At 41.1% G+C, this 15,000-nt stretch overlaps 1 protein-coding gene across 1 annotated transcript; it reads right to left on the bottom strand.

The window, feature by feature from the left end:
• Nucleotides 1–282: 282 nt before the first annotated feature.
• LOC307019840 (uncharacterized protein) lies at nt 283–9,330 on the bottom strand. Its single transcript, XM_079650944.1, has 7 exons — nt 7,913–9,330; nt 4,065–7,293; nt 3,686–3,714; nt 2,842–3,003; nt 2,233–2,299; nt 1,954–2,058; nt 283–1,816 (listed from the first exon to the last, which is right to left on the bottom strand). Exons 1-7 carry the CDS (start codon nt 8,050–8,052, stop codon nt 1,094–1,096), a joined length of 4,455 nt encoding a protein of 1,484 aa, XP_079507070.1. The 5' UTR covers nt 8,053–9,330; the 3' UTR covers nt 283–1,093.
• Nucleotides 9,331–15,000: the final 5,670 nt, after the last annotated feature.

The following is a 15,000-nucleotide window of genomic DNA, read 5'->3' as shown; positions in this document are numbered from 1 at the left end:
ACTGGTAGGGCACCCCTGAAACTAAGTTAGCCAACAAAGTACATCATCCTTGAAGCACTCTGTTGTCCATCTTCTATCATTCTATGTATTTATCAAGACAAACTTTCAAAAGAAAGTTGATTAAAAATAAAGCAAACAGCTGACATTATGTTTAATTGATTCTTCATTTTGTTTATAAGATGTTACATTGACCATGGTACATGGATGACATTTACACAAGCTTGTAAAATTTGTTTATTTGCAAGAATTTATTTTAAAAGGTGAATGAATGTAACCTGAGGAAATAAGTTTTGCATATACACATATTTAAACGTATTTTATATTTATAAGTTTACATTTTGTTATATGCTACACGCTAAGACAACAACAAATGGATTAACAAGAAAGCACTGGATTTTCTTTTTCTTTTAGATTACTTGAAGTATATATATTTATATAGCATTCAACGATGCATAATTGAGGCTACCTACAAAAGAAGAAAAATATTTTATGATTACATAATGTTACATGCAAAAAGCAAACAGATTAAAGACATGAAACGACATGCTTATATCGATGATTATACTAAAAAAATAAAAGGTTCCATTAAATGACTAAATCTAAAGGGATTTTTCAAGTTACAGAAAAGTACAGTCATGAATAGGGGTTGAATTTATACGCTGTAATACAATTTTCTATCTTATTTTAAATATTTTTTGAGAAACAAATGAGGAACCCAAAAGAGGTAAAGGGGACTTGGGGGTTACATCTTCTATTTAGCATTTTTAAGGGAACATTCTATCATGCTTTAGTGTTCAAATGTTATTTCTTTAACGATGCAATCCTGAATACACCTCCATTCACCCTCTGGTCTCTTAACACTCATTTTTAGTGGCTGTCTCTTTAAGGAAGTCCTAAAGCTGTGGGGGGAGCTCCTCAGAAAACTACTGAAACATTTTTAATTAAAAGGTTAAGTTGAATCCAAACACATGTTAATTAGCGGGGCAGAACCACTGAACCCGTGAAAGAAAGAGCTTAATTGAACTTTACTAATAAATATATCGCTAAAAGTACTATGTGTTTTGACACAGTGAACAGGGCCTTCATGTTTCTGTCACAGCTTTGTTCGCTCTGCTTTTATCCCCTCGTCTGTCCAGGCGTGCACCTCGGCCCTGCCCTGCCCCTGCTCTACTCCAGCCTGCGGTCCACCTATGAAGTGGTTGAGCATCCGCTCTGCTGACTGCAGGCTGGCTAGATCTGCCTCTGACGGCCTCACAACAGCCACGTCCCTCTCGTTGCTGGTTCTCCAGTGATGAATGATCTCATTATCTAAATCTTCGACGGCCTCGCCCCCTTGGTGGTGGAGGTCCATCATGGCCTCCGTGCCCCTTAGCTCCTTCTTCATATGATGGCGTGCCAGTGGGATTTCCTCAAGGCTAGCAGACCGTATCAGGATGGCGGAGCCAACGTTTGGACTGGTGGTGATCCTGTAAGTGCCTTCACCTGTCAAAGCTTCAGACAGATTCTCATTGTGGATGGTGAACTGCAGATGAGGTATCTGCATTTGGCGTCTGAGGATTTCCTCACCACCTGACTCGCTGTCTTTGTCCATATCTGCATCCCGGTGTCTCCATACCTGACCTCTGTTGGATCCTGTCAGTATAAATCGTGGGGTATCATCTCCTATCTCTGACCAGTCAGATTCTTCCTCCTCTGGAACTGGCCCCAGACATTGGTCCTGCCCTCCAGGGTTGGTGTTGTCGTAGTCATGGATGTCCATGAACTCAGCCGGAGGGGGGGTGATAGGAGAAACCACCTGATTCATGGCATCACCTAACTGAATTAGAGTTCAGGGTTGTGGAGCACAGAAGTTATCTTCATCAAGTAGAGATTGCAGATAGATTTGTATTGATTAAATAATGCAGAGGTAACATATTTTTTCACTATGTATATTTACTGAGGTAAAGATCTTACATTGAATTTTTCCACACTGTTGGCAAATTTTGCATCAGCGAGGTGCTCCGTCAGTGCAGAAATACGCTGGTTCAACCTCTCACATTCTCCTTCCATACCCTGAGCCTGACAGAGAGAGCACAGGAAGCACGGTTGTCGCAGGTCATTAGTAAGGGGTTAATGTACACTACGTCCCCTCCCAAGAATCGTACAAGAACTTTGACATGTTTTACAGTCATTTTGATGATTCTAAATACTTAAGCTCACGCACAAGAAGCATAGAAAGTCTTCCAATCTTACCGCTGACTGAAGCTTATTCTCTGGAACACTATTAGTCTGTTGTGTTGAGGAGCAGTTTTCATGTAGTCTGAAATGATTTAAAGGAAGACAGAAAAAAGTTACTCAACAATAGATTGCAGTATACACACATGTTAGGGTTAAGTAATAGCTGTGCATCATCTTAGATCCGAAATTTGAAAAAAAATCTATTTATTTTTTGAAAACGGATGATTGGCTTTGTAATTCTTATTCACTTTTATTAAAATGTTAACTCTTTTAGATCTCTGAAATTGCATATATTTCCATTGTTTGGACAAATACATTGCAACTACATGTTATTGAAGGGAGCTGCATGAACCCAACTTCATGTTTTTGGTTAATTTATTAAGCTTATTAAATACAATTTGTGGAACCCCAAACCGTCTACACACTGATAGTGTGCTAATTAAGCAGTGTCAAGTGTTTGGCACCATATAAATAACATAGTAAGAAATAATCAAAGTAACTTTTTTGCATTTGCTACAAACGACCTCCTTCCCTTAAGAAAAAATACTAAGATGACTTATGATATGTGTCGGGAGCGAAGGAGGTTAAAATCAGAAGAACAAAATATTTTTGCACATTCATTACCTCCCAAACTTCTCTGTAATGGTGCTAAGCTCCATACGTGTCCTCTGAAGTTCTGCCTCCAAAAGCTTCTGGCTGCTCATGAATTCCTCTCCTAAACACTCCATCCTCACTGCGGTCTTCAGCAAAGTCTTATGCAGACCTTCATTCTGCTCCTGTAGGATCCTATCAGGACAGTTTCACAAAAGAGAATCCAAACTGAGGAAAATGTGAATGAGCATTTGATGGATTAATTTAATAATTCTTAAAGGGGCCCCATTTCGCCTTTTGGGGTTTTCCCTTTCCTGTGTAATATAGGTTTGCATGCATGTAAATGGTCTGGAAAGGCTAAAATCGCAAAGTTCCTTCCAGAGGGAGTTTCTCTACCACACACTCCCCCCCTTCCTGAAACGCCTCCATTGGACTCCTTTTTTTACTTCTGTAACATAGTGACATCACTCATGCTAATATTGGTTAGGGCTCCAACATATTGTACGTGATAGGCTAAGGGGCGGAACAATCACAACAGAGCTGGCCAGCTAACTAATCAGAGCAGACTGGGCTCTGGATTCAGACGGAGGGTGAAAAGAGGTGCTGCAGAACAGGCAGCACCTCTTATGAGAAAAATAAAGAGCTTTTTTAATATTAAAGCATGGAAATTAGCATTATATGTACTTTTTAATCTATTCTGTCATCACTCCACACTCTCATTTTACACATTGGATGTACATTACACAGGTCAATGTTTTTTTTACGATAGTCACTTCCAAAACAATTTGAGTGAGCAACCAATAACTCTATGGACACTATCATGGTCATGGTTGGAATATTACCATTCACAATCCCAAAATAACTATAACACACTTACATGATTTTACCCAGTCCATGTTTCTTTTCCTGAGTGAAAGGAAAAAATAAAACTTTAGACATTACAATCAGAAATACTATTGCTCATGACAAAAGAATACATTTAAAGAAATGTGAAAAAAAGAAAAATGTGGAATGTCAATTATGATTACCATTGATTTGTACATGATAACCAATCTATTGTTCTGTAATTTAACTTTAATCTAGAGTTCACGGTTACATGCACACTGGTGCCCAAATCAATAAACAAGCAAATGAGTGGAACATTATTATATAAGAATGTTATCAAGCATATTGATTTACCAATAATTACTTTATGGAAATACTGGTATAGGGGATTTAATTAATGAGTATATGCTTAACCCAAGTGAATGTCATACTTTATGTAACGATGAGCCAGTGCAGCTTGTCTGTTCCTCATCCTGACTGGAGGGGCTGCTAGTACTCCTGGGTAAATCTGCAATGCTGGAGAGAGCTGGGCTGCCAGCAGAATGCTGCTCTAAATGAACGTTGTGATCATCAGGATCATTAAGATCATCATGGTCAAGATCTTTTTTTTTGGATTGGGGATGGTTGAGATGTGATTCAGGGTGATGTCCTTGGTTATGCCTTGTGCTATGGTAATCAACATGGTGATGCTGGTGCGATTCACTGTGTTGATCTCCATGGTGATGAAGATGTCCTGCACTGTGGTGGCCTCCATGGTGATGCGGATGGGATTTATTGTGGTGGTCTCCATTATGATGGGGATGCAATTCACTGTGGTGGTTTCCACAGTGATGGGGATGGCCAGTACTGTGGTGGTCTCCATGGTGATGCGGATCTGATTCATTGTGGTGGTCTCCATGGTGATGTGGATGCAATTCACTGTGGTGGTCTCCATGGTGATGTGGATGCAATTCACTGTGGTGGTCTCCATGGTGATGGGGATGGCCAGTACTGTGGTGGTCTCCATGGTGATGTGATTCATTGTGGTGTTCTCCATGGTGATGTGGATGTGATGGATTTTGATGGTCTCCATGTTGTAGATGGCCTGAACTGTGGTGGTCTCCATGGTGATGGGATTCACTGTTCTGGTCTCCATGGTGATGCAGAGGGCCAGAACTATGTTGGTCTCCATGGTGATGCCGATGTGATTCACTGTGTTGCGGAAGAGTTTTGCTGAGATGGTCTCCGTGGTGATGCGGAAGAGTTTTACTGTGATGGTCTCCATGCTGACGCGGAAGAGTTGTGCTGTGATGGTCTCCATGGTCATGCGGAAGAGTTTTGGTTGGATAGCCTCCATGGTGATGCGGAAGAGTTGTGCTGTGATGGTCTCCATGGTGATGCGGACTAGTTTTGCTGTTATGTTCTCCATGGTGACGCGGATGCGATTCACTGTGCTGGTCTCCATGGTGATGGGATTCATTGGGGAGGTCTCCATGGTGATGAAGTTCACTGTTGTTGTCTCCATGTTGACGCAGATGCGATTCACTGTGGTGGTCTTCGTGGTGATGTGATTCACTGTGGTGGTCGTCTCCGTGGTGATGTGATTCACTGTGGTGATCTCCATGGTGATGCAATTCACTTTGGTGGTCTCCATGGTGATTTGATTCACTGTGGTGGTCTTCCTGGTGATGCTGATGAGATTCACTGTCATGGTCTCCATGGTGATGTGGAAGAGTTTTGTTGTGATGGTCTCCATGGTGTTGCGGAAGAGTTTTGCTGAGATGGTCTACGTGGTGACGCGGAAGAGTTTTACTGTGATGGTCTCCATGCTGACGCGGAAGAGTTGTGCTGTGATGGTCTCCATGGTCATGCAGAAGAGTTTTGGTGTGATGGTCTCCATGGTGACGCGGAAGAGTTGTGCTGTGATGGTCTCCATGGTGATGCGGAATAGTTTTGCTGTTATGTTCTCCATGGTGACGCGGATGCGATTCACTGTGCTGGTCTCCATGGTGATGGGATTCATTGGGGAGGTCTCGATGGTGATGAAGTTCACTGTTGTTGTCTCCATGGTGACGCAGATGTGATTCACTGTGGTGGTCTTCATGGTGATGGGATTCACTGTGGTGGTCTCCATGGTGATGCAGATGGCCCGAACTCTTGTGGTCTCCATGGTGATGCTGATTTGATTCAATATGATGGTTTCTATGGGAAAGCTGGTTTGCTTCACTGTGGTGGTCTCCATGGTGATCGGGATTTGAATCACTTTGGTCTCCTTGGTGATCCTGATGCAATTCACTTTGGTGGTCTCCATGGTGACGCTGATTAACTTTGCTGTGGTCGTCTCTATGGTGGTGCCAATGAGATTTACTGTGGTGATCTCCATGGTGACCTGATTTTGTAGGGTGTTTAATTTTGGGGTGGTTGGTATGGTGATGGTGACTTGAACTGTGTTGTTGGTGATGAGCATGGTCACGGTGTTGGCCATGGTGATGACGACTAGAAGGGCTACGATGTTTGCCCCGGTGAGGTTGAAGAATCGCACTGTGATGCTCTCCATGGTGTTGGTTTGGGCTGTGGTGGGTTTTGTGATGATGGTGATGTCTATGGGTGTTGCATTTACCATGGTGATGATGATGATGATGACTAGAACTGTGATGGTGTCCTTGGTGACGGTGATGGTAGTGCTCACTAGACGGTGATTGGGAGCGACTCAGGTTAAGAGGTGAGTCTGTTGAGTGGTGTCGTTGATGTTCTTGAGAGTGAGAAAGATGAGAGGAGTGCTTGCCGGTATGGGAGAACTTGCTGGAGGTAACTGAGGTTCTACTGGCAAGCCGACTTCTCGGCTGTTTGTGTTTCTCAGGTTTGGACGCCCTACTTGATCTAACAGAGACATGTCCTGGACTGTAGGTTTTTTTGGCATCTTTAACTCCAAGAGTGCTGAGTCTCATAGGGCTGAGCACCTGTCGAGTGATCTCATTCAGAAAGGCAGAGAAATCCTTTTTTTCCTTCATTACATTCTTCGTGGCTTCACCTTTTGTCCCATCATGTTCATTTCCATGTTCATTTCCATCTTCATTTCCGTGCAAATCTCTCTTTTTGGGTCTAGTGAGAGCCTCCATTGATTTTGCTTTGCGGAAACTCCCATCTTTTCCCAAGCCTTTTGTAGTCCTCTGTTTCTTCTTAAGAGTGCCTTGGGTGCCACTGTGAGATGACTTGTCTTTATCCTTTCTTTGTTTGGCAGAGAGCCTATTTTGATGCCCTCTTTTATCTATCAAAGGGGCTGTGTCATCACCTTCAAAATACTTCCTGGAAATGTCAGTGCAGGACTGTGAATGCTGGGGCTTCTTAATTTGATGTCTGTCTGAACACTTACTGCTGGTATCAGAGGACAGGCTAGTGGAAGAGGAGGATTTTGAAGAGGAGGAAGAAAAGGAAGGGGAGGAGGAAGAGGGAGAAGAAGAGGAGGGTGTAGATGTTGATGATGATGATGATGAAGACAATGAAGAAGAGGATGAGGATGAGGATGAGGAGGAACCAGAGGAGGAACTCAATGAGGTTTCTGAAAGAGAAGCATGACGATGGTTGTGTTTGTGATGGTGATGATGTTGAGTCTTGTCTTCATGACGCTGATGGTCGGGCAGATGATCAGTGAAAATGCTTTCCTCTGCTGTTGATTGGGTGCTATTTTAAAAAGAAAACACGTGTAAATACATGTTATAAAGACTTCCAAGGATAGCAAAACGAGGATATGTCAATAGTGTGACTTATTGAATGAACTACATAAGGGTCTCATGGATGCTTTCGACTAGTTACACACCAATCAACTGTAAGGAAGTAAAAACGTATGCATCCATAATTGTGCATCCATCCTCATAACATTTAATTGCTGATGGTCAGTAAAGTCAAATGCCTGTTCAGACATAATAATCACTTATCATCAGTGGTGTAAAGTAACTAAGTAGATGTACTAAAGTACTGCTCTTTGTGTATTTTTAAGTGAAAGCACTTTGGTACTATGTTTTGAATGGTGCTATATAAATAAAGTGTATTATTATTATAACTACTAAAGTGAATTAATTAGACATTTAAATTACAATGTTTGTTGATAAAGTATGTTATTTGATTATGAGTAAAGCATTATGAGTAGATTATATTTCACTATGAATGCCCTCATAGTGCACAATTGACCCAAAACAAATAAAATAAAAGGTAAATATTTACACATCATAGTTCAGTCTAATATTAATCACATCATTTATACATAAGGAAAGGCAATATACAGTTCAAAAAACGGACTTACTCAGGGCTTTCATTGTAATCTGACTGAAGTAACTTTTGAGGATGACGATGGCCTTGATTTTGGTGATGGTGCTTCATTTGTTTAGATTTGGAGGTAGTAGTCTTTCCGTGCTTGTGGTCCTTTTGTTGAGGGTCGCCCATTTCAGATGTGTGCCCTTTAACTCCACCGGTGCCCTTAATGAAGATGTAAAGGTCTGAAATATGTTTCCATCAACTGGTGCGTGTGCTGGGCCTGGTCCTTTAAAAACTGGCACGACATTGATCCCTGGGGAAATGTCACATAGTTTAGTTGCATGTGACCTTATTGTCTATCTATCCACAGAAATAATTAATTAAAGTATGTTTTTGTATTTTGTACACAAAAAAGCTAACTTTTATTAATAAAAATACATTTCTTTTAAACATAATTAATACAATGCGACATACAATAAAGAGGGAAATAAAATAAAAAATCCCATGCTGTCTTTATGTGCAAAATGCAGCTTTTTAAAATGATGAGAAATTACATTTAATATTTAACTCCATAAGTACTAGGTTTTCGAATGAAAGTTCATTCTAGTTCAGCAGCTATAGTGAATTGAATTCAGATTTACTATCTACATCAATCCTGAAGCCAACATCTGTACTTACGTCGTCAAAGAAGCCACAGGAATGAGACAGTGGTGATGAACAAAATAACTCTCTCTCTCTCAACGATGCAGTCTAATTGAACTGGGAGGAACATATGAAACCCACACATCAATATATACTCCCGTGCCATCCAATGACAGAGGGGACCCTTCTTGCACGTAACTCCACTCTATAATGTTCTTCACATGATGGCTTATGCAAGTATGTTAAAGTTACCTGCATGAATGAGTAACATAATTTATTATACATGCTTAAAAACCAAAAAACAGATGAACCATACAGACTATGAGACCAGGGTTGGCTGACACACAACTCTGTTATGGTCCTTTGAAGGTCACGACACAAAAATGGAATCAGAAGTATGGAAGTGGTCTGAGGAATGAACATATAATAATGGTGTGTTAGTTGGAGATATTGAAATTGTCTTACTTCTAGTTAATACACAAAGGAATCAATTAAATGCTGATGGCAATAGATGATAGCTAACATAATTTCATCACAGAGTTTAATCGAGTGTTAGTGGGGCTTGTTTGAAAACTGATATCGGGATTTGTTTGCACATTTGCCCACTAATGATACTGTTTATGTTTATTTTTGATGTGACATTTTCAGAGATTTCAAACAGTTTTGAACAATTAAAGACAATATTTTATATTTATATCGTAGTTGATCATTATTATCACTTGAAATGGTCAAAGGCAAATGTAATTAGACTTTGTAACTGAAAAAATGCTTGAAAATGTAAATGGTTTATATTTGCAGGTAATTTGTAATGTTTTTCAACTCATAAACGTGTACATAATGACCTATTTGCTTCTTTTTTTTTTAAATGCGTACAGTAAAATAGATGTTACATAAACGTTACATTTCTGCTGGTTAGACAAATAACCAACCAGCAGAGGGAAAAGTCTGCCAAGCAACCCCAGTCTCCCCTGCACAGCTTCCTGTATCTACATTGCTGTTGATAAACTCAACAAACTTTCCTTATATGGCTTTCTGGACAATGGTGGCAAGTTTAAAGTTATAAAAGTGATAATTAAGGATTTTGTTAAGAAACCTTTCAGGCTAACAAACATTTCTTCACTAACATTATGCTTACAGTTTTGCTTTCCAGAGATTTCAGCAAATCTGCATGATGTTTTTATTTGGAGATGCCCTGAGCACATAATATGATTTATGAATGTCTTAAGGCCCTGACACACCAACCCGATTTTGGGAGTCAGAGGCCGTCAGAGGCCGCCAGAGGCAGTCGGGCATTTGCGGCGCCCTACTCAGGTTGGTGCAGGGCCAGCCCTAGACTTTTGGAGGCCCTAAGCAAGCTTTGGCTTGGCGGCCCCCCTCACTCTAGCGCGTTCTCACTACACACAACACGGAACCAACTTTTGTCTTATGATGTTAGCATAAGCACACATATTGTATAAATAAGCATGTAAACACCGTGGACCTAACCTCCTCTAGGGGGGTCCGGGGACACGCTCCTCCGGGATTTTTTTTTTTTTAAATATTGAAGTTAAAAGTATCAATCTGGTGCACTTTGAGAGCAAAATTAAGAGATCTATGGATACATCTCTCAACACCCATATGAAACAGAACTGTATACAGATTTTCTTCTTTATGGATATTTTACAAATCACTTAAACTGTATTCTTGTTTTGTCATATAGTATTTCATCACTGTTTTTCATTTATTCTCTGGCTGTCCATCTCATAATGTTCACATAGAAACTAGCTGTCAATAGGAATATCATTCAGAAGAATTATAATTTCTTGCAAAAATCTGTCACAAAAAGAGGTTGCTCATTTAAATTCAGGTGTTGTTATGGCAGTGGCCAAACAGCCACATTTACTGCTGCAAATACGTTCAAACATGCTGTTGACATGTAAAGCAGTGGCAACTATGCCACCATTTCAGCTGACTTTTTCTCAGAAATACTGTCACATAACATCCATATATTTCAGTGCTAGGTTGATGCTTAGTTAAGCTACTGTAACTATGAAACACTTTAACTGACAGGACTCCGGATCAACTGTAAGGTAGCTTCTAGCTTCATGTCGAACAGTAAGTCAACATTTCCCAGAGAGCTTTCTTTGAAATCACCAGGTAACGCTAAAAAACATTACATTTAGATTGTATGACAAAGTGTTTATTTAATATATCTGGCTAGCTTTAGCTTACCCCCGCGATTCAAAGTAACGTCAACGTAGATGTAATTTATGCTTTGCTTACATGTTCGCATAACTTGGAAGTTTACTGACATTTACATACCTTGTTTACCTGGCTCAAGTGGTGGCTCTGTGGTTGTTGTGTGAACCACCACTTGAGAATTTTCGTCTTTTTTAAGAAAAAATGTTCTTATGTCCATCTTCAAAAACTCTGAGTCCGACTGACAGTTTGAACATTGTCACAGCTCACAGGATAGGTTCATTCAACTCTCTGGTTGGTCTGGTGTCTTGCCTCTGTTGCATTCACTGAACAAGGGAAATTACAATCCTGCCGTCCTCTCTAGTGTCATGATGAGGTTCAGGTAAAGCACGGTTAATGTGTTATATTATTGACTCAATAATATAATACATGACTTTGAGAGTAGGCAATCTAGGCATATTAACACAATTAATTAAACATACTTATCACGGCGACGGTGTACTGAGATTTTTTTCATTTATTTTTTGCTAGCGGGCCCCTTAAGGCCCTGACACACCTATCTGATTTTGGGATTCAGAGGCCGTCAGAGGCAGTCGGGCAACAACGGTGTGTCCCGCACCGTTGTTGCTTTACGGCACATTTTCACACCTCCCGCGGCCGATTCAACATGTTGAACGTTCTTTGATCCCAGGTTGGTGTGTAGCGGCCTTTAAAGGTAGGGTAGGTAAGCATGGAGAAACCAGCTCGAGTGCGCTAGAATTTGAAAGTACGCAGCCGAAAAAAATCGCCCCTTCCTGCAGACTTCCTTAAGAAACCCCTCCTCCAACACGAACGCGCACATGACCAATGAGGTCACGAGATAAGTTTGTGCACGAGATGGAAGGCTGACAGGCAGGTAGGCCATCCAATTATCTGACCCGGGCCGGCTCAGATAATTGCTCTAGGGTTGCAGTCAAATAGTCCAAAGATCCCTATCGTCTATCCCTTGACCTCTGTGTGAAACATCACGGGGTTAAGGGATAGTGGATAGGAGAATTCAAAAGGATTTAGGAGAAGAGACTGTGGTACTTTAGAGAATTTGACTGCACTTTCACTATCCGACGTGTTTATGATGCGCCAGCGGACTTCATAAAAGTGCGTCTGCTGCTGTGGGGAAACTATGAAAACTACCGTTTTCTATACAGCGGACTACAATGGATGTATAATAAAAACGACGGACTACTGTAAACTCATCTAGAGACTCTGCACCGTGCTCTGATGCTGTTGTTTTATGCTTTATGAACGTGGACAACAGAGAAACATTTTCTTCATGACCAAAGTTATAGGCTCGTCACCCTCTCCCTGAGAGACAGCAAGCGCATTTCGTGGCATCTGCGGGCAGTGGCAAGTACTTCCGGCATCTGCCACGGAGGCCGCTACTCCGTGGTATCTGTGGCAAGTATATGCCACAGATGTGGTATCTGTGGCAAGTATATGCCACAGATACCACAACTTGCCGTGGCAAGTATATGCCACAACCATGCCACAACTTGCCGTGGCAAGTATATGCCACAACTTATATATGCCACAACTTGCCGTGGCAAGTATGTGCCACAACTTGCCGTGGCAAGTAAATGCCACAAGTTAAGAGTTAAGAGAAGGTTTACGGTAGCTGCCACTCGCCTTCCGTGGCAAATGTAGTATGTAAATAGTATGTTACGTAGTAGGCTACTTACCCCACTACAATTCAGAGGTACATTTTGTAATTGTAGCCTACTCCCGTACATTTATTTAATACGCTACCTTTAGTTACTTACTACAGATTCTGATTGATGATGATACATATAATCAAGTCTTAAATCAGACTTTATAGTTACTCCTGGAGTAAATTCACAAGATACCCTACTACAGTATACAAAGTCATTCAAACTCGCTGCACCTTTACCAGCTTTGAGAACACTTTCATGATCAATCATTATAATGAAAACATGTAATATGCACTTTAAGTATATTGTTATGCTAATCATTTTTGCGCTTTTACTTGAGTAACATTTGAATGCATGACTTTTACTTGTAACAGAGTATTCCAACATTTAGGTTGGCTACTTCTACTTTTACTTCACACTAGAACCGCCAGGGGTCGCTGTATAGCCTACCTAAAACCACCAACTTGTCAAATGAACGAATGCATTGATTTTCAAGGTACAATGTTATTTTATTTATCATACTAGAACACAATGGGTGTTGCCACTAATCGCCGTGGCATGTGCCTTGGCATTTGTGGCATCTCCCACAAGTATATGCCACAGATGCCACAACTTGCCGTGGCAAGTGTTAGCAGATTTAGACTTAAACCTTTTGTCTCCTGCAGCAGAAAGGTGAATAATCTCAGTCGTTCAAGTTTAGCCATTCATCACGGCGTTATTTATTTTAGGCACACATCTCAAGAGGCTTGAGGACAGACAGAGAAGGGGCGTGACTTCCAACGGTCTTATACCCTAGGTAGTGACATCATCAATCATGTGGTACAGCAGCTAACCAATGAACACAGTTAGTAGTCGCAGCTACTTACATAGACAATGTGGTGCACAGTAATAATATAAGTCATATACAATATACATATATCTATGTCATATTCTAACACTCCCACTTATTACTTATGTGCTTCTGTACATCTGTTCATATTTATAACAAAACAAATGGAATACATGGTACACTCCAATGTGGATTTCTTCAAAACATTTTTTTTTTTTTTATGCACCAAACATAGCAACTGCAAACTTTTTCAGTTTTATTTTGGACACAGGTTTAGTCATGACATCTGCTACCATGTCGTCCGTAGGGCAATAAATCAAAGACATCTTTTCTTCCCTTATGGTAGACCTGATGAAGTGGTACTTGATGTCCACGTGTTTACACCTTTGCCTACACACCGGATTCCTGACTAATGCCATCGTCCCCTGATTGTCCTCATTGATGACTGTCTTCCTGTACACATAGGTATCCATACCTGCCAGCAGGTGCTCCAAGTAGATACACTCTTGTATTGTTAAAGCAAGCGCCATGTACTCAGCCTTGCATGTCGACAATGCTACTGTGGGTTGTTTCTTGCTTCTCCAAGAGACAAGTGAACTGTCTTTGGTCAAGCCCACACAATACCCTGTCGTACTGCGTCTGTCGCCTGTATCTGCAGCCCAGTCAGCGTCACTACAGGACTGTCTCAGAAAATTAGAATATTGTGATAAAGTTCTTTATTTTCTGTAATGCAATTAAAAAAACAAAAATGTCATACATTCTGGATTCATTACAAATCAACTGAAATATTGCAAGCCTTTTATTATTTTAATATTGCTGATTATGGCATACAGCTTAAGAAAACTCAAATATCCTATCTCTAAATATTAGAATATCATGAAAAAGTATACTAGTAGGGTGTTCAACGAATCACTTGAATCGTCTAATTAACTCGAAACACCTGCAAGGGTTTCCTGAGCCTTGAAAAACACTCAGCTTGGTTCAGTAAACTAAATCACAAGTATGGGGAAGACTGCTGATCTGACTGCTGTCCAGAGGACCGTCATTGACACCCTCCATCAGGAGGGTAAGACACAAAAAGAAATTTCTCAAAGAGCAAGCTGTTCACAGAGTGCAGTTTCAAAGCACATCCACAAAAAGTCTGTTGGAAGGGGGAAATGTGGCAGGAAACGCTGCACAACCAAGAGAGATGACCGCAGCCTTAACAGCATTGTGAAGAAGAGTCGCTTCCAGAATTTGGGGGAGCTTCAAAGACAGTGGACTGAAGCTGGAGTCCAGGTATCAAAAGTCACTGTTCACAGACGTGTCCGGGAAATGGGCTACAATAGCCGTATTCCCATGGTCAAGCCACTTCTGAACTCAAGACAACGGAAGAGGCGTCTGACTTGGGCTAAGGAAAAGAAGCACTGGACAGTTGCACAGTGGTCCAAAGTCCTCTTTTCAGACGAAAGCAAGTTTTGTATTTCATTTGGAAGTCAAGGCGCCAGAGTCTGGAGAAAGGCTGGAGAGGAGCAAAATCCAAGTTGCTTGAAATCCAGTGTGAAGTTCCCACAGTCAGCGATGGTTTGGGGAGCCATGTCAGCTGCTGGTGTTGGTCCACTGTGTTTCATCAAGCCCAGAGTAAATGCAGCTGTGTACCAAGAGATTTTAGAGCACTACATGCTTCCGTCTGCTGAAAAGCTCTATGGAGATGAGGAATTCATTTTCCAGCATGATCTGGCACCTGCCCACAGTGCCAAAACCACCAGTAACTGGTGTACTGACCATGGCATTACTGTCCTCGATTGGCCTGCAAATTCCCCT

Source organism: Notothenia rossii (genome assembly GCF_949606895.1).
Source record: "Notothenia rossii genome assembly, chromosome: 9".
NCBI classification, from domain to species: domain Eukaryota; kingdom Metazoa; phylum Chordata; class Actinopteri; order Perciformes; family Nototheniidae; genus Notothenia; species Notothenia rossii.
This window is presented reverse-complemented; position numbering and strand designations above follow the sequence as displayed.

What these genes read in the sequence shown, in the direction of transcription:
- LOC307019840 (XM_079650944.1), bottom strand. Translation starts at nt 8,052, where the DNA reads ATGGGCGACCCTCAACAAAAGGACCACAAGCACGGAAAGACTACTACC. An exon ending in CATGGACTGGGTAAAATCAT is followed by an intron (nt 3,004 to 3,685) that starts GTAAGTGTGTTA and finishes CTGTCCTGATAG; the next exon opens with GATCCTACAGGAGCAGAATG. An exon ending in ATTACAGAGAAGTTTGGGAG is followed by an intron (nt 2,300 to 2,841) that starts GTAATGAATGTG and finishes AAATCATTTCAG; the next exon opens with ACTACATGAAAACTGCTCCT.